The sequence below is a fragment of the Zosterops lateralis genome (genome assembly GCF_965231275.1).
Source record: "Zosterops lateralis genome assembly, chromosome: 18".
In the NCBI taxonomy this organism is placed as follows: Eukaryota; Metazoa; Chordata; class Aves; order Passeriformes; family Zosteropidae; genus Zosterops; species Zosterops lateralis.
The window spans coordinates 11,031,319-11,048,929 of record NC_139778.1 but is presented as its reverse complement, the minus strand read 5'-3'; the positions used below and the strand labels follow the sequence as shown (position 1 = coordinate 11,048,929).

General features: G+C 49.5%; 1 protein-coding gene across 1 annotated transcript in view; it reads left to right on the top strand.

Annotated features, from left to right (window-relative positions):
• Window positions 1-14,802, top strand: part of SLC39A11 (solute carrier family 39 member 11) — a gene marked incomplete at its 3' end in the record, with an annotated part of 62,423 nt that extends 47,621 nt beyond the window's left edge. Inside the window, exons 6-7 of the mRNA XM_083874717.1 lie at window positions 3,359-3,514; window positions 14,729-14,802. Of these exons, the coding sequence (XP_083730843.1) occupies window positions 3,359-3,514; window positions 14,729-14,802 (230 nt within the window). The remainder of the gene's footprint in view (window positions 1-3,358; window positions 3,515-14,728) is intronic.
• Between the last annotated feature and the right edge of the window lie 2,809 nt (window positions 14,803-17,611).

Genomic DNA, 17,611 nt, shown 5'->3' with positions numbered 1-17,611 from the left:
AAGGTGGAATTTAGAACTGGGAATGTTTTTTTTTTTAACTTTTCCTTTCCTTTTTTTTTTCCTCTTTTTATTTCCCTTTTCCTTTTTCCCTTTTCCTTTTTCCTTTTCCCTTTCCTTTCCTTTCCCTTTCCTTTTCCTTTTCCTTTTCCTTTTCCCTTTCCTTTCCTTTCCTTTCCTTTCCTTTCCTTTCCTTTCCTTTCCTTTCCTTTCCTTTCCTTCTTTCCTTTCCTTTCCTTTCCTTTCCTTTCCTTTCCTTTCCTTTCCTTCCTTTCCTTTCCTTTCCTTTCCTTTCCTTTCCTTTCCTTTCCTTTCCTTTCCTTTCCTTTCCTTTCCTTTCCTTTCCTTCCCCCCCCTTTTCCCCCCCTTTTCCCCTTTTTTTCCCTTTTTTCCTCCTTTTTCCCCCTCTGCATTATCCTGGCTGAGTTTCTCCCATCCTGGAGAGAGGAGATGGGATGGACCAGCCCCTCCTGCCCCCTGAGCTGCCTGCAGGGGTTTTACAGCCGAAGCAGGACTAAAACCAGCCCTAAACCCCCTCAGAGTGACTCCTGAGCTGGTTTTGTAGCTAAACCAGGACTAAATCCAATCCTAAACTCCCTCAGAGGGGCTTTTCAGCTGGTTTTACAGCTAAGCTGAGACTAAAACCAATCATAAACCCACTCAGAAAAGCTTCTTTGCTGGTTTTGCAGCTAAACCAGGACTAAAACCAGTCCCAAACCCCCTCAGAGTGACACCAAAACTGGTTTTGCAGCTAAACCAGGACTAAAACAAATCCTAAACCCCCTCAGAGCTGCTCTTTAACTGGTTTTACAGCTAAACCAGGACTAAAACAAATCCTAAACCTCCTCAGAGTGACTCCAAAGCTGGTTTTTAAAGCTAAACCAGGACTAAAACCAATCCTAACCCCCTCAGAGTGACTCCTTAACTGGTTTTACAGCTAAACCAGGACTAAAAACAGCCCTAAACTCCCTCAGAGTGACTCCAAAGCTGGTTTTGTAGCTAAACCAGGACTAAAACCAATCCCAAATCCCCTCAGAGTGGTTCTTGAGCTGGTTTTGCAGCTAAACCAGGACTAAAACCAATCCTAAACCCCCCCAGAGTGACTCCAAAACTGGTTTTTACAGCCAAACCAGGACTAAAAATAATCCTAAACCCCCTTATAGTGATTCCAAAGCTGGTTTTGCATCTAAACTGAGACTAAAACCAATCCTAAACCCCCTCAGACTGACTCCAAAACTGGTTTTTAAAGCTAAACCAGGACTAAAACCAGCCCTAAACTCCCTCAAAATGACTCCAAATCTGTTCCAGGAGGATTTGAGCAGCCCCAACCCTCTGATCTCCAGTTTTTAGGAGAGATTAAAGCCAGGTTTAAGTGATAAGGAGGAATAAAAAACCTCTGGAAATTGAGATTTTTGCCTTTGGGAGCTGAGGGAGAGCAGAGTCAACAATCCCTGTGTGTGTTTGTGCAGCAGGGCCCAGCTCGGGGTTAATGCAAACACTTTTCATTAAGAAATAATCAAAAATAAAAAGCCCATTTCTCTCTGGCTGATAAGGAGCCAGTCTGCGATAGTTTTTATTTTATTATTTTATTTTTTTTTTTTTTGGCTCCAGCAGCAGTTTAAGCCTCGTTCAAAGTCATTTATCTTGTCCCCAGCTCTGCCTGCAGAGGATATGAAAAATCTTTTTTTCTTTTATGAAAAATGCAGCAGGTTCCACACGTTGTAATTAAACTTTTGGCAGAGTGTTTTTTTCCCTCCCCTCCTCTCGTAGCTTTGCTGAGAAATTCAATAATGATGAATTGAGTGGAATATCTTAAAGGATTTTTATTTTTATTTATTTATTTTTTTTTTTTGGGGGGTCGACAAGATTTTTTAAAAAAAATAAAGGAATAAAAATGAAATAAAGAAAATAATAAAAATAAAAATAAATGAATGAATAGATAGATAAATAAATAGAAATAAATAGAAATAATAATAAAATAAAATAAAGAAAAATTAAAAAAATAAATAGAAATAAATAAAAATTAATTAAATGAATAATAAGAGTAAATAAATGAATAAATAGATAAATAAATAGAAATAAATAGAAATAAATAAAATAAATAAAAATAAAAAAAATAAAAATAGATAAATAAATAGAAATAAATAAAAATAAAAGAAATAAAAATATAAATATAAATGAATAAATAAAATAAAATAAAAATGAAATAAAAATGAAGATATCAATTAAAATAAATAAAAATAAAATAATATAAATAAATAAATAATAAATAAAAATAAAATAAATTAATAAATTAATGATAAATAGAAGATTAAAATAAATAAAAAATAAAAATTATAAAAATAAATGAATAAAAATAAAATAAGAATGAAATAAAAATAAAGATATCAATTAAAAATATAAATAAATAAAATTAAAATAAAATAATAAAAATAAATAAATAAACAAAAATCGAATAAAAATAAAGATATTAATTAAAAATAAATAAAAATAGATAAAAATAAAATAAAATAAAATAATAAAAATATAAATAAAAAATAAATAAATAATTAAATAAATAAAATAAAATAGAATAAAAATAAATATATTAATAAAAATAAAAATAAATAAATAAATAAATAAATAAAAATAAATAAATAAAAAATAAAAATAAGATAAATAAAAATAAAATAAATTAATCAATTAATGATAAATAAAAAATAAAATAAATAAAAATGAAGATAAAAATATAAATAAAAAAAACCCAAATAAAAATAAAATCAATAAATCTGTGGCACACGGGGAGAGTTCATCCATTCCCTGGGCTCCATTTCCCAGCCCAGCCCTCGTTCTCTGCTCCAATTCCCCATTGAGCCTTTCCTGACTCTGGGCCAAACCCTGATGGGGGTTTTGTTCCCCTCCTGCCTCTGCATTTCCAGCTGGGAATGGCGCTGCCTGGGAGGCTGTAATTATTCCCTCCTTTTTTATTATTTTTTATCCTTTTTTATCTTTTTTTTAATCCTTTTTATCTTGTTTTTGCAGCAGGGTTTGGGTGCAGAGCCCGTCCCTGGTGTGTGGACTGGGATTTTCTCCCTGGTTTTGGTGTCATTGCCTTTATCATCTTTATCATCTTTATCATCTTTATCATCTTTATCATCTTTATCATCTTTATCAATCATCTTTATTATCTTTATTATTATTGACTCTCCCCATTGATTTCTGTGCCCCCTTTGACTCACCCCATTGATTTCTGTACCCCCTTGGCTGTCCCTGGTAATTCCTGTCCCCCCCTTGGTTGTCCCCAATGCTTTGTGTCCCCTCCTTGGTTGTCCCCAATGCTTTGTGTCCCTCCTCAGGTGACGATGGCGGTTTGTGTCCCCAGACAGGGCTGAGAACGGGGAGCCGTACAGGAGGAGAGCAGGGGGCTCGCAGCCCCAGAGCCCCCCGGCCCCCCGGGACGGAGCCCCCCTGCCCGGGGGCAGCAGCTGGAGGAGGATCCTGCTGATGATCCTGGCCATCACCATCCACAACATCCCAGGTGAGCCGGGCCTGCCGCGGCCTGGACCCCCTGCAGACCCCAGACCCCTCTGGAGACCCCCCTGCAGACCCTCAGATCCCCCTGCAGACCCCCAGATCCCTCTGGAGACCCTCAGACCCCTCTGGAGACCCCTCAGACACCTCTGGAGACCCCCCTGCAGACCCTCAGATCCCTCTGGAGATCCCCCTGCAGACCCCCAGATCCCTCTGGAGACCCCCAGACCCCTCTGGAGACCCCCCTGCAGACCCTCAGATCCCCCTGCAGACCCCCAGATCCCTCTGGAGACCCTCAGACCCCTCTGGAGACCCCTCAGACCCCTCTGGAGACCCCTCAGACCCCGTGCAGACCCCTCAGAAACCTCAGATCCCCCCTCAGACACCTCAGACCCCTCTGGAGACCCCTCAAATCCCTCAGACCCCTCTGGAGACCCCTCAGCACCTCAGACCCCTGTGCAGACCCTTCAAATCCCTCAGACGCCTCAAATCCCCCTGCAGACCCTCAAATCCCCCTGCAGACCATCAGAACCCCTCTGGAGACCCCCAGACCCCTCTGGAGACCCTCAGACACCTCAAATCCCCCTGCAGACCTCAGACCCCTCTGGAGACCCCTCAGATCGTTCTGGAGACCCTCAGACACCTCAAATCCCCCTGCAGACCCCCAGATCCCTCTGGAGACCCCTCAAATCACTCAGACCCCTCTGGAGACCCCTCAAATCCCTCAGACCCCTCTGGAGACCCCTCAAATCCCTCAGACCCCTCTGGAGACCCCCTGCAGACCTCAGACCCCTGTGCAGACCCCTCAAATCCCTCAGACCCCTCAAATCCCCCTGCAGACCATCAGACCCCTCTGGAGACCTCTCAAATCCCTCAGGAGACCCCTCAGACCCCTCAGACACCTCAGATCCCCTTGCAGACCCCTCAGATCCCTCAAATCCCAGTGAAGACCCCTCAGATCCCTCACATCCTTGTGCAGATCCCTCAGATCCTCATGCAGGCCCCTCAAATCCCTGTGCAAACCCCTCAGACCCCCATACAGACCCCTCAAACCCCTGTGCAGACCCCTTATATCCCTCTGCAGACTCCTCAAACCCCTCAAATCCCTCTGCAGACCCCTCAGACCCCCATACAGACCCCTCAGACCCCTGTGCAGACCCCTTATATCCCTCTGCAGACCTCTCAGACCCCTCTGCAGACCCCTCAATTCCCTGTGCAGACCCTTCAGACCCCCATACAGGCCCCTCAAATCCCTCTGCAGACTCCTCAGACCCCTCAAACCCCTGTCCAGACCCCTCAAATCCCTGTGCAGACCTCTCAGATCCCTGTTTCAAACTCTCCTGAATGTACAGTTTGGGGGATTAATTCCTGTTTCAGAGGCTCCTGAGTTGCAGGAGAATGTGCAATTGGGGTTTATTTCCCATTTCAGACTCTCCTGAATGTGCAATTGGGGTGTATTTCCTGTTTCAGGGTCCTCCTGATGGTACATTTGGGATTAATTTCCTGTCTCAGGGGCTCCTGAATGTGCAATTGGAGTTTATTGCCCATTTCAGGGGCTTCTGAATGTGCAATTGGGGTTTATTTGCTATTTCAGTCTCTCCTGATGGTGAAATTGGGGTTTATTTCCTGTTTCAGAGGCTCCTGATGGTGCATTTGGGGTTTATTTCCTGTCTCAGACTCTCCTGAATGTACATTTGGGGTTTATTTCCTGTTTCAGACTCCCCTGAGTTGCAGGAGAATGTGCAATTGGGGTTTATTTCCCATTTCATGGGCTCTTGAATGTGCATTTGGGGTTTATTTCTCATTTCAGGGGTTCCTGAACGTACACTTGGGGTTTATTTCCTGTTTTAGGGGCTCCTGATGGTGCATTTGGGGTTTATTTCGTGTTTCAGAATCTCCTGAGTTGCAAGAGAATGTGCAATTGGGGTTTATTTGCTGTTTCCCATTCCAGACTCTCCTGAATGTGCAGTTGGGGTTTATTTCCTGTTTCAGGGTCCTCCTGATGGTGAAATTGGGGTTTATTTCCTGTCTCAGGGGCTTCTGAACGTGCAATTGGGGTCTATTTCCCATTTCATGGGCTCTTGAGTGTGCAGTTGGGGTTTATTTCTGGTTTCAGCTCTCCTGAATGTGCAGTTGGGATTTATTTCCCATTTCATGGGCTCTTGAATGTGCATTTGGGGTTTATTTCCTGTTTCAGGGTCCTCCTGATGGTGCAATTGGGGTTTATTTCCCATTTCAAACTCTCCTGAATGTGCAATTGCAATTTATTTCCTGTTTTAGGGGCTCCTGAATGTGTAGTTGGGGTTTATTTCCCATTCCAGACTCTCCAGAACGCACAATTTTGTGTTTATTTCCCATTCCAGACTCTCCAGAACGCACAATTTTGTGTTTATTTCCCATTTCGTGCCCTCCTGTCCCCCCAGGGCCAGGCAGCTGCCCAGGGCTGGGTTACCCTGATAAGAAACTGGGAGTTAATGATTTGCTGCTCCTCTTGCATCAGCAGCACGAGCTGTTCCTGGGCTTTGACCTCCTCCAGTTTTTTCACCACCAACAAAACATTTCTCCCTCCTCATCCCTTGTTCTCTTCATTAATTAATGATTTGGGCGGGGGGTGATTTGGGGGCTGTGCTTCAGCTCCAGGCGCTGCTGGGAGGGGAAGGAGCTTTAAAACCAGCCCCACACTCTAAAAAAAAAAAAAAAAATAGAGAAAAATCTGCAGTGAGTGGAGTGTAATTTGATTTTATGCCTCAAAGGAGGAGTGAAGAGGCAGGTGGCACCTCCCTGTCACCTCCCTGAGGGGCTGAGCTGCTCCTGCAGGAGCACAGAGTCACCCCTGGATGGTGACAGAGGGTTTGGGATCATCCCAGACACCTTTAAAAGTCACAGAGTTAAAGGTGCAGCCCCAGAGAGGTTTTGGAAGGGGCTGAAATCACAAGGAAGTTTTTTTTTTTTGGGGCCAGGGTGGGTTTGGGGTGGGGAAAGGGCTCACTGGGCGATCAGCAGGTCTGGCCTCTGTCACAGTTATGGACATGAAAAAAAACACACTCACCTGTCAGGTAGGAGTAGGAAAAAAAGGCAGTTTATTATGGTTTAGGGTTTATATAGGATTTGGGGTTTGGTCAAGGATTTGTCGATGAAGGGAACACCTCTCTGACCCCAGTGGTCAATACAAAATCCATCACTGAGAGGAATGAAAACAATATAGATTGTTTGGAGAGACTTTGAGGGGAAGTGTGTAAATTATCATCAGAAGGCTTAGTATTATGGCAGTAGTCCTCATCACCCTCTTCATCCTCATCATCTTCATCATCATAATCCTCATCATCATCCTCATCGCCCTCATCATCCTCATCATCCTCACCCTCATCATCTTCATCGTCTTCATCACTTTCATCTTCATCACTCTCATCACCCTCATCATCATCATCATCATCATCATCATCATCATCCTCATAATTCTCATCATCCTCATCACCTTCATCACCCTCTTCATCTTCATCATCCTCATCACCCTTATCACCCTCATCATCCTCATTGCCCTCATCATCCTCATCACCCTCACCCTCATCTTCATCACCTTCATCCTCATCATCTTCATCTTCCTTTCCTTTGCTTTTTCCTGCTGGGAGGGGAGGCAGGAGCTGCCCACTGTCCCCTCCTTGACTGTCCCTGGTATTTTCTGTCCCCGCCTTGGCTCACCCCATTGATTTCTGTCCCCACCTTGGCTCACCCCAGTGATTTCTGTCCCCCCTTGACTGTCCCTGGTGTTTTCTGTCCCCCCCTTGGCTCACCCCATTGATTTCTGTCCCCCCCTTGGCTGTCCCCATTGATTTCTGTCCCCTCCCTGCCCTGGGCATTTGTCCCAAGTCACCTCCATGTCCCCAATCCCAGAGTTTGGAGCTGAGCCCTGGCACTGCAGAGCCTTTCCCACAGGGCACAGCTCTGCCCTGAGAAATAATTCAAGCTGGGGAATAAATAATTCAGGCTGGGATGAAACCAGGTGAGCAGCTCTGGATTCCTTCTGCCTTCCCAGGCAGCGCAGGGTTTGGAAAGACAGAATTAACTCTGCCTCAATTAACAGCCCTGCCAGAGAGGGAGAGGCTGGAAGGGGCTTGGAGGTAAATTAGATTTAATTTAAATTAGCAGAGTGAGCACTCCTCGTGCTGGGGGTGCTCTGAGCCCTGGGAGAAAATCAAGAAAAATCATTCCCTGCTCCTCAGGGAGTCATGGAATGATTTTGGGTGGGGAAGGACCTTAGAGCTCAGGCAGTGCCATGGGCAGGGACACCTCCTGCTGTCCCTGGGTGCTCTGAGCTGGCCTTGGGCACTGCCAGGGGTGGAGCAGCCTCAAATTCTCTGGGAAATCCACCCCAGGGCCTCCCCAGCCTCACAGGGAACAAATTGATCCCAAATATTTCATGGAAATCTCTAGGGGTTTTCTCCAGAGCTGCTCCTCCCCAGCTCCAGGGGTTTTCTCCAGTTCCCTCTTTGTCTTGAGCTCCTCCAGAGGAGGGAATGAGGCTGGCAAGGAACTGGGAACACAAATCCTCTGAGGAATGAGGGAGCTGGGGGTGTTTATCCTGGAGAAAAGGAGACTCAGAGGTGACTTTATCACTCTCTAAAACCCCCTGAAATTTGGTTGTGCTCAGCTGGGGTTGGTCTCTTTCTCCAGGCAGCTCTGACAGAATGAGAGGACACAGTTTTAAGCTGCACCAAGGGAAATACAGGTTGGATATTAAGAAGAAACTTTTCACAGAAAGGGTGATAAAGTATTAGAATTATCTGCTCAGGGAGGTGGTGGAGTCACCATCCCTGGGTGTGTTTAAAAGAAAACTGGATGTGGCACTTGATGCCATGATCCAGTTGAGATGTTGGGCTGGGATGGACTCGATGATCTTGAAGGTCTTTTCCAACCCAGAAATTCTGTGATTCTGTGATTCTGAGATTCTGAGACTCTGAGACTCTGTGACTCTGTGACTCTGTGACTCTGTGACTCTGTGACTCTGTGATTCTGTGATTCTGTGACTCTGAGATTTTGACAGCAGCTCCTGCCCCTGGTGCTCCCTCTGCTTTCCCTGAGGTGTTGGGGTTGTTCCCAAGGGGTTCCTGCCCTCCCTGGGAGGGGCTTGGGGGGTTCCACCCTCCCCTTGTGGGGTCTCTGAGCTGCCCCAGTGCCCCCCTAACCCTGACCCTAAAAAAACCCTCCTTCTCATCACCATCCCCCCTTTCCCTGCTGGGCTGGAGCTGCTCTGGACCCTCATTCCCACCCCAAAGTGCCTCAGTTTCCCCAAACTCCCATCCCTGTTCTAATGGGGGTTGAGCTCCCCTTTTTAGGGAATTTTTTTGTGGACTTGGAGCCTCTTTTAGGCTCTTTTAGGCCTGTGCCTTTATTTCCATCTCCTTGTGCAGGGCAGGGGGAGGAACCCCCACATCTACCCCCTGTTCTCTGGGGGAGGGGAAATGTTGGATAATTTATTTCCAAAGCCGGGAATACCGATGGGAAAAAAAAAAAAAAAAAAAAAAAAAAAAAAAAAAAAAAAAAAAAAGGCTAAATTGATAATGACAGGAGATGCCAAACTGCCGACTCCCTTCCTGCTAATTAATATTCATCCAGGCCGGCTTTAGCAGCACATTAATTATGGATTTAATCAAGGCCTGTTTATTCTGCTTTAGCTCTGTACCTTGGGTGCCTGTTGTGCTGAAAACTCGGGATTAATTAAAACGTTCCTGGTGTATTGCAAATAACAATTAGCGAGGTGTGAGCTGAGCTCTCCCTTTGTGCTGCTGCAGGAGGGGACTCTGGATCCTGGGAATGTCCTGGGATGTTCCTGGCTGTTCCCAGCCCAGGGGTGGCTCTGCTGCCCCATTTTGGGGGCTCTCCCACCCTGCAGAGCTCCAGGAGAAGTCCAAGGCTGTGTCCTGTTCATTTTCATGCCATGGAGAGGCAGAATTCCAGAGGTTGGAGGTTGGGAAAGGTTCCCAAGGTGGATTCCCAGCTGTGCCTGATGTCCCCAGCCCTGAGTGTCACCCCCAGGGTGGGGATTCCCATCCCAAGGCCTGGCCACCCTTCCCAAGGGGAATCATCCCAGCCTGAGCCTGTTCCCTCTCCTCCTGTCCCTGTTCCCTGGGAGATCCCAAATCCCCACCCCCTCCTGTCAGGAAATTCCAGAGAGGGGAAAAAAAATCCCTCTGGATGCTCCTTTTCTCCAGGTTGAGCCCCTTCCCAGTTCCCTGAGCCCCTCCTGGGGGGCTCCAGACCCTTCCTCATCTCCCTGAGCCCCTCCTGGGGGGCTCCAGACCCTTCCCCAGCTCCCTCAGCCCCTCCTGGGGGGCTCCAGACCCTTCCCCATCTCCCTGAGCCCCTCCTGGGGGGCTCCAGACCCTTCCCCAGCTCCCTGAGCCTCTCCTGGTGCTCCAGCCCCTTCCCCATCTCCCTGAGCCCCTCCTGGGGGACTCCAGACCCTTCCTCATCTCCCTGAGCTCCTTCTGGGGGGCTCCAGACCCTTCCCCAGCTCCCTGAGCCTCTCCTGGGGCTCCAGACCCTTCCCCAGCTCCCTGAGCCCCTCCTGGGGTGCTCCAGACCCTTCCCCAGCTCCCCCAGCCCCTCCTGGGGGACTCCAGACCCTTCCCCAATTCCCTGAGCCTCTCCTGGTGCTCCAGACCCTTCCCCATCTCCCTGAGCCCCTCCTGGTGCTCCAGACCCTTCCCCAGCTCCCTGAGCCCCTCCTGGTGCTCCAGACCCTTCCCCATCTCCCTGAGTGACCCCCCAGAGGAGTCACAGGGCTCCTCTGGTGACTTTTGGTGGCTCAGAGTCCCTCCCCAGGTGTGGCCTTGCGCTCTGGAGGAGCTGCAGGTGCTGCTGGTGACAATTCCCTGCCCTGTTTGCCCCTGGCTGGTGGGAAATGTGTGTTCCCATTCCCCAAACCCACCCAGGGGACAGCAGGGACCTGCCTGGGGCTGCCCCATCCCTTGGAGAATCCCCCAGGAGAGGATCCCACCCAGCCAGGCACCAGCTGATGCTTCCAACCCCCAGAACGTTGCCAAGGAAACCTGAAATTCCCGTTTTTCAGAGCCAGGCTGAGCTGAGCCCATCCCGGGGTCATCCCTGAGCTCCAGCCTTTCCCCTGGAGCAGAGACTGGGCAGAGCTGGAGAATAAAGCAGAGATTTATTCAAAGGCCTCCAGGATCCACCTTGGGCAGGAGCTCCAGGTGAGCTCCCCCAGCCCCCAGGGGGGTCTGAACCTCCCAGGTGAGCTCCCCCAGCCCCCAGGGGGGTCTGACACCTCCCAGGTGAGCTCCCCCAGCCCCCAGGGGGGTCTGACACCTCCCAGGTGAGCTCCCCCAGCCCCCAGGGGGGTCTGACACCTCCCAGGTGAGCTCCCCCAGCCCCCAGGGGGGTCTGAACCTCCCAGGTGAGCTCCCCCAGAACCCAGGGGGGTCTGACACCTCCCAGGTGAGCTCCCCCAGAACCCAGGGGGGTCTGACACCTCCCAGGTGAGCTCCTTCAGCACCCAGAGGGGTTTGTACCTGTTCCATGGGGTTTGTACCTGTCCCAAGGGGGGAGTCTGACACCTTCCCCCAGCATCCAGAGGGGTTTTACCTGTTCCATGGGGTCTGACACCTCCCCGGTGAGCTCCCTCAGCACCCAGAGGGGTCTGTACCTGTTCAATGGGGTCTGTACCTGTTCCATGGGGTCTGTACCTGTTCCATGGGGTTTGGACCTCCCAGGTGAGCTCCCTCAGCACCCAGAGGGGTTTTTACCTGTTCCCTGGGCTCTGACACCTCCCAGGTGAGCTCCTCCAGCATCCAGGGGGATTTCTACCTATCCCATGGGGCCCATATCTGTTCCCTGGGGTTTTTACCTGTTCCCTGGGCTCTGACACCTCCCAGGTGAGCTCCCCCAGCACCCAGAGGGGCCTGTACCTGTTCCATGGGGTTTTTACCTGTTCCCTGGGCTCTGACACCTCCCAGGTGAGCTCCTGCAGCACCCAGGAGGGTCTGTACCTGTTCCCTGGGGTCTGTACCTGTTCCATGGGGTCTGTACCTGTTCCATGGGGTTTGGACCTCCCCAGGTGAGCTCCCTCAGCACCCAGAGGGGTTTTTACCTGTTCCCTGGGCTCTGACACCTCCCAGGTGAGCTCCCCCAGCACCCAGAGAGGCCTGTACCTGTTCCATGGGGTTTTTACCTGTTCCCTGGGCTCTGACACCTCCCAGGTGAGCTCCCCCAGCACCCAGGAGGGTCTGTACCTGTTCCCTGGGGTCTGTACCTGTTCCATGGGGTCTGTACCTGTTCCATGGGGTCTGTACCTGTTCCATGGGGTTTGGACCTCCCAGGTGAGCTCCCCCAGCATCCAGGGTGGTTTTGTACCTATCCCATGGGGCCCATATCTGTTCCCTGGGGTTTTTACCTGTTCCCTGGGCTCTGACCCCTCCCAGGTGAGCTCCCTCAACCCCCTGTGTTTGAACCAGGTGAAATTCTGCACTCTGCACCTTTCCAAACCCCAAAGCAGGTCTCACCCCGTGTGCCAGGAGCCTCCCCTGAGCTGTGGGTGTATTTTGGGGGATAAAGGCAGGGGCAGGAGGGGCCGGGCTCAGCAGCAGCAGCAGCAGTGGAGGTTCCGTGCTGTGCCCGCAGATTGGAGTTCCTGGGGAAAGGAGGTGATTTCCAGCCCGGCTGCTTTTGTCATTAGCAAAAAATTGATTGGATTTGTCCTCCTGGGACGGGCGGCATCCCCAGAGCGTCGGATTTGCATCTCAATTATTGCCGGCGCTGATTATTTATAGGGATATTCTCCCAGATCCATTAAAAACATGGGAATGATTCGGAATGATGGGTTTTTTCGGGTGTTTTTATCTGAAATTGAGGTTGTTTTCCAGTTGTTGAGTTTAATGAGGGTTTGGGAACCCACTGGGGCTCAGCAGAGCGTGAGGAGCCGCTTTAGTGTGACCATTAATCTGTGCCTCGTCTGGGGGGTGTCTCTGCTGGAATTCCGGCGTTTCTTCTGGAATTCTGGCTTTCCTTCTCCTGGAATTCCGGCATTCCTTATCCTGGAATTCCGGCCTTCCTCCTTCTGGAATTCCTGTGTTCCTCCTCCTGGAATTCTGGCCTTCCTCCTCCTGGAATTCCGGCCTTCCTTCTTCTGGAATTCCGGCGCTCTTTCTTCTGGAGTTCCGTCGTTCCTTCTGGAATTCCAGCATTCCTTCTCCCGGAATTCCAGCCTTCCTCCTCCTGGAATCCCAGCGTTCTTTCTGGAATTCCAGCGTTCCTCCTCCTGAAATTCCAGCATTTCTCCTCACGGAATTCCAACTTTCCCTTGGAATTCCGGTGTTCCTTCTCCTGGAATTCCGGTGTTCCTTCTCCTGGAATTCCAGCATTCCTTCTCCTGGAATTCCAGCATTCCTCCTTCTGGAATTCTGTCGTGTCTCCTCCTGGAATTCCAGCATTTCTTCTCCTGGAATTCCAGCGTTCCTCCTCCTGGAATTCTGGCGTTACTTCTCTTGGAATTCCACCGTTCCTTCTCCTGGAATTCCAGCGTTCCTCCACTGAATATCCCAGTGATGGGAATGTTGGGATTATCCCAGTGCTGGCTCGGGGATGGGAATTCTGTGATGCTTTTCCCAGGGATGGGAATTCTGTGATTATCCTGGGGATGGGAATTCCGTGATGCTTTTCCCAGGAATGGGAATTCTGTGATGATTTTCCCAGGGATGGGAATTCCGTGATGATTTTCCCGGGAATGGGAATTCTGTGATGATTTTCCCGGGAATGGGAATTCTGTGATGATTTTCCTGGGGATGGGAATTCTGTGATTATCCCAGGGATGGGAATTCTGTGATGCTTTTCCCGGGCCGTGCTGCTTTTCCTGCTGTTTCCAAGGCAACTGGGAACCCACAGGGCCCGGAGCACACCCGGTGCCCTTCCCCGAGTCCTCCCCCTCCTCTGGGACAGGGAAACGCTCCAGGGACATTTCCCACCTGTTGGGATGTTCCCCTGAGCCCCTCCCTGGAGGCTGTGAAATCCCTACAGGTCTGGGTTTTGTCCTTATCCCAAAATCCCTGTCCCATCCCGCAATCCCTGAATCCCTGTCCCCATCCCAAAATCCCTGTCCCATCCCAAAATCCCTGTCCTCATCCCAAAATCCCTGTCCTCATCCCAAAATCCCTGCTCCATCCCACAATCCTTGCTCCATCCCACAGTCCCTGTCCCATCCCAAAATCCCTGTCCTCATCCCACACCCTCCCTCCTTGCTGGGAGGGGAGTGAGGCCACCAGGCTGCAAAAAAAAAAAAAACAAAAAAACAAAAAAACAAACAAAAAAAAAAAAAACAAAACAAAAAAAACACCAAACAAAAAAACCCAAAATGAGGATTTTAAACCAAAGGGAACATAAATAACGAGGCTTTGGTGCTTTCTGAAAATCAGTTTTGGGGTTTTTTTTTTCCCTTTTCACCTGTTTTCCTTGGGGGTTTATGGGATTAAAATTATGGGATGAGGTATAAGGTACAATGATCTGCAAGGTGGGAGTTTTCTTGTGGAATTTGGGAATTTCCTGGAGCTTTGGAGCCTGTCCTGCTGGTTTTAGGGGACAGAAAGAGGAGAGTGGAGCATTGCTGGGATCCTGATCCTGCTTTATCCCAGGGAATTAATGGGGTTTGGTTCTTCTGGGACCCTGATCCTGTTCTATCCCAGGGGAATTAATGGGGTTTGGTTCTTCTGGGATCCTGATCCTGTTTTATCCCAGGGGAATTAATGGGGTTTGGTTCTTCTGGGATCCTGATCCTGTTTTATCCCAGGGAATTAATGGGGTTTGGTTCTTCTGGGATCCTGATCCTGTTTTATCCCAGGAATTAATGGGGTTTGGTTCTTCTGGGATCCTGATCCTGCTTTATCCCAGGGAATTAATGGGGTTTGTTTCTTCTGGGATCCTGATCCTGTTTTATCCCAGGAATTAATGGGGTTTGGTTCTTCTGGAACCCATCAAAGCTTTGGGAACAGCTTTGGTGTTTTGCCCTGCTCCTCTCCTTGGTGCAATCCCATTCCAGCTGATGGAGATTGGGATCTTTTCCCTGCTCTGCTCCCATCAATCCAGATTTTTCTCTCCGTGTTCCTGCCCCAGGGAACACCCCAGGCAGGGCTGGGTTGGACTCTCGTGGATTTAGAGGATCTGGATCCTCCTGGAGCTCAGGGCTGCCCCTCACTGGGATTTTTCCCTGTTTTTCCAGAGGGCCTGGCAGTGGGAGTTGGATTTGGGGCCGTTGGAAAATCTGCCTCTGCCACGTTCCAGAGTGCCAGGTAAGACCCAATCCTGATTTATTTTGTGTTTGTGTGTTTTTTATTTTCCTTTGGAGCTCGGGAGGTGGTTCCCAAGGGGTTTCTGTCCTCCCTGCCCCACCTGGGCCCTGCCAGGGGGTTGGAGATCCCTGGGATTGGTGAAACTTCCAGGAGGGTGAAAGGGAGTGGAGGAAATTCCCGGTGCTGCTGAGTTTTCGTCACTCTGAGGTGGGGAGGCTCCTGCAGCCCTCAAGTGTCCCAGGCCAGGCTGGAACAGCTGGGATCCTTTTCCCTACCTGGAACTGGGATCCTTTATCCCCCTGCAGGAACTGGGATCCTTTTTATTCCTGCAGGAGCTGGGATCCTTCTTTTTCCACCTGCAGGAACTGTGATTCTTTTTCCTTTCTGCAGGATTTGGGATCCTTTATCCTCCTGCAGGAACTGGGATCCTTTATTCTCCTGCAGAATTTGGGATCCTTTATTCTCCTGCAGGATCTGGGATCCTTTATCCTCCTGCAGGATTTGGGATCCTTTATCCTCCTGCAGGATTTGGGATCCTTTTCCCCCCTGCAGGTGCTGGGATCCTTTATCCTCCTGCAGGATTTGGGATCCTTTATTCTCCTGCAGAATTTGGGATCCTTTATTCTCCTGCAGGATCTGGGATCCTTTATCCTCCTGCAGGATTTGGGATCCTTTATCCTCCTGCAGGATTTGGGATCCTTTTCCCCCCTGCAGGTGCTGGGATCCTTTATCCCCCTGCAGGAACTGGGATCCTTTTTCCTCCTGCAGGAACTGGGATCCTTTATCCCCCTGCAGGATCTGGGATCCTTTATTCTCCTGCAGGATTTGGGATCCTTTTTCCTTTTGTGGGAACTGAGATACTTTTTCCTCCTGCAAGAACTGGGATCCTTTATCCCCCTGAAGAATTTGGGATCCTTTAACCCCCTGCAGGATTTGGGATCCTGGGACAGTGGAAGTTGTCCCTGTCCATGGCAGGGTTGATCTTTGAGGTCCCTTCCAACCCAAACCATTCCATGATTCCTGCTGAAGGATTTCTGGGCTCCCAGGGCTGGTTTTGAACCTCTCCAGGCTGTCCAGCCCCTTCCCTGACCCCACAAACACACATCCCAAACCTGCCATTCCCAATCCCCTGCCTCATCCCTGATTTTGGGGATTGCCACAGATCCCAGGGAGAGAAAACCAGGACACTCCAGCTTTACTCCTTGTGTTTCCCAAACCTTTGGGAATAAAAGGCTCTTCACACACCCAGAGGAACAAAAGGAGTTTTTTTTTCCCCTCTCAGCTGCTGGGAGGGGGGAGGCTGAGGAGGCAGAAGCAGCTGGTGCTTTCTCTGGATTTCCAAGGGCATTAATGGTGGGAGATGAGAGGTGGCATCTGGAGCTGGGAGAGCTCAATGCAGCTGCCAAGGGGGGGACAGAGTCACTGTGGTGCCACCAGGGTGCCTGTCACTGTCACTGTCACCTTGGGGCACCCCTGAGGATGTCCCATGGATGGCAGGAACAGGGAACTCTGCAGAGATGAGATATTCTAGAATATGTGGGTTTATTGCAGGGTTGTGGGTAAAAAGGGCTTTGCCTTCACCACCAGCCTGGGCTGGAGGGAACCCCAAAGAGAGAGGGAGAGAGAACAAGAGGGTGAGAGCTGAGAGAGGAGGGAGAGAGAGAGAAAAAGATGGCAGGGGAAGAGAGCAGGGGGAAGAGAGAGCAAGAGTAGGGGGGAGAGAGCTGAGAGAGTGAGGTCCTGGTTCCAATCCATTCTATCTCCTTTTGTGATGAATATCCTAATTTACAGTGACCAACCAACACAAGACACAAAATCCTATAGAATCTACACGCAGCCTGTAAGAACTGCTACATTACCACACTGTGTTGTATTTTAAACTCTAAAAACTGCTCTTTAGATTTTTCTCTTTTGCTACATTGACCTTTGGATCCCTTATCCACCAGAAGGGTGTTGTTCAATCCAAAGGGATTCTCCTTCAGCTGCCCAGGCTCTTGTCTTCAGCCTCAATATCCTACAACTCAAATTAAGCTTTAATTTCTATTTCCATTATAAGTTTCATATTTTCAGAATCTTTTGCTAAGCAATCCTATTGATAAGGTTTTCCAGGGGGTGGGTGAGAGCAGAGCAGGTCCCACAGGGATGGTCCCAGCCAGGGGCACATCCCGGGATTGGCTGAAATCCCAAAAATTATCATTAGGGAGAAGAAAATCTCACTTTTAAACTCACCCAGTGCTGGATCAGCTCAGCCATCCTGAGAATCCCTGAGCTCTGGGAGACTCCTGCCTTGGCAGGATCCTGGGATTCCCCATCCTGCCCAGGATCCCTGGATCCTTGATCCTTCCCATCATCCTGGCTCGTTGCAGATCCTGGGATTCTCCATCCTACCCAGGGATCCTGGCTCATCCAGGATCCCAGAATTCTCAATCCTGACGAGGATCCTGGGATTCCCAATCCTTTCCATCATCCCAGATCCTGATGTTCCCAATCCTGCCCTGGATCCCTGGATCCTCTATCCTTCCCATCATCCTGGCTCATCCAGGATCCTGAAATTTTCAATCCTGTTGAGGATTCCGGGATTCCCCATCCTGCCCTGGATCCTGGGATTCCCCATCTGTCCAGGATCCTGGGATTCTCCATCCTGCCCTGGATCCTCTATCCTTCCCATTATTCTGGCTCATCCAGGACCCCAGAATTCTCAATCCTGCCCAGGATCCCAGGATTCCCCATCCTGCCCAGGATCCCAGTTTATCCAGAATCCCGGGATTCTCCCTCCTTCCCGGCTCATCCCGGCCCTTCCCGTTCTGCCGCGT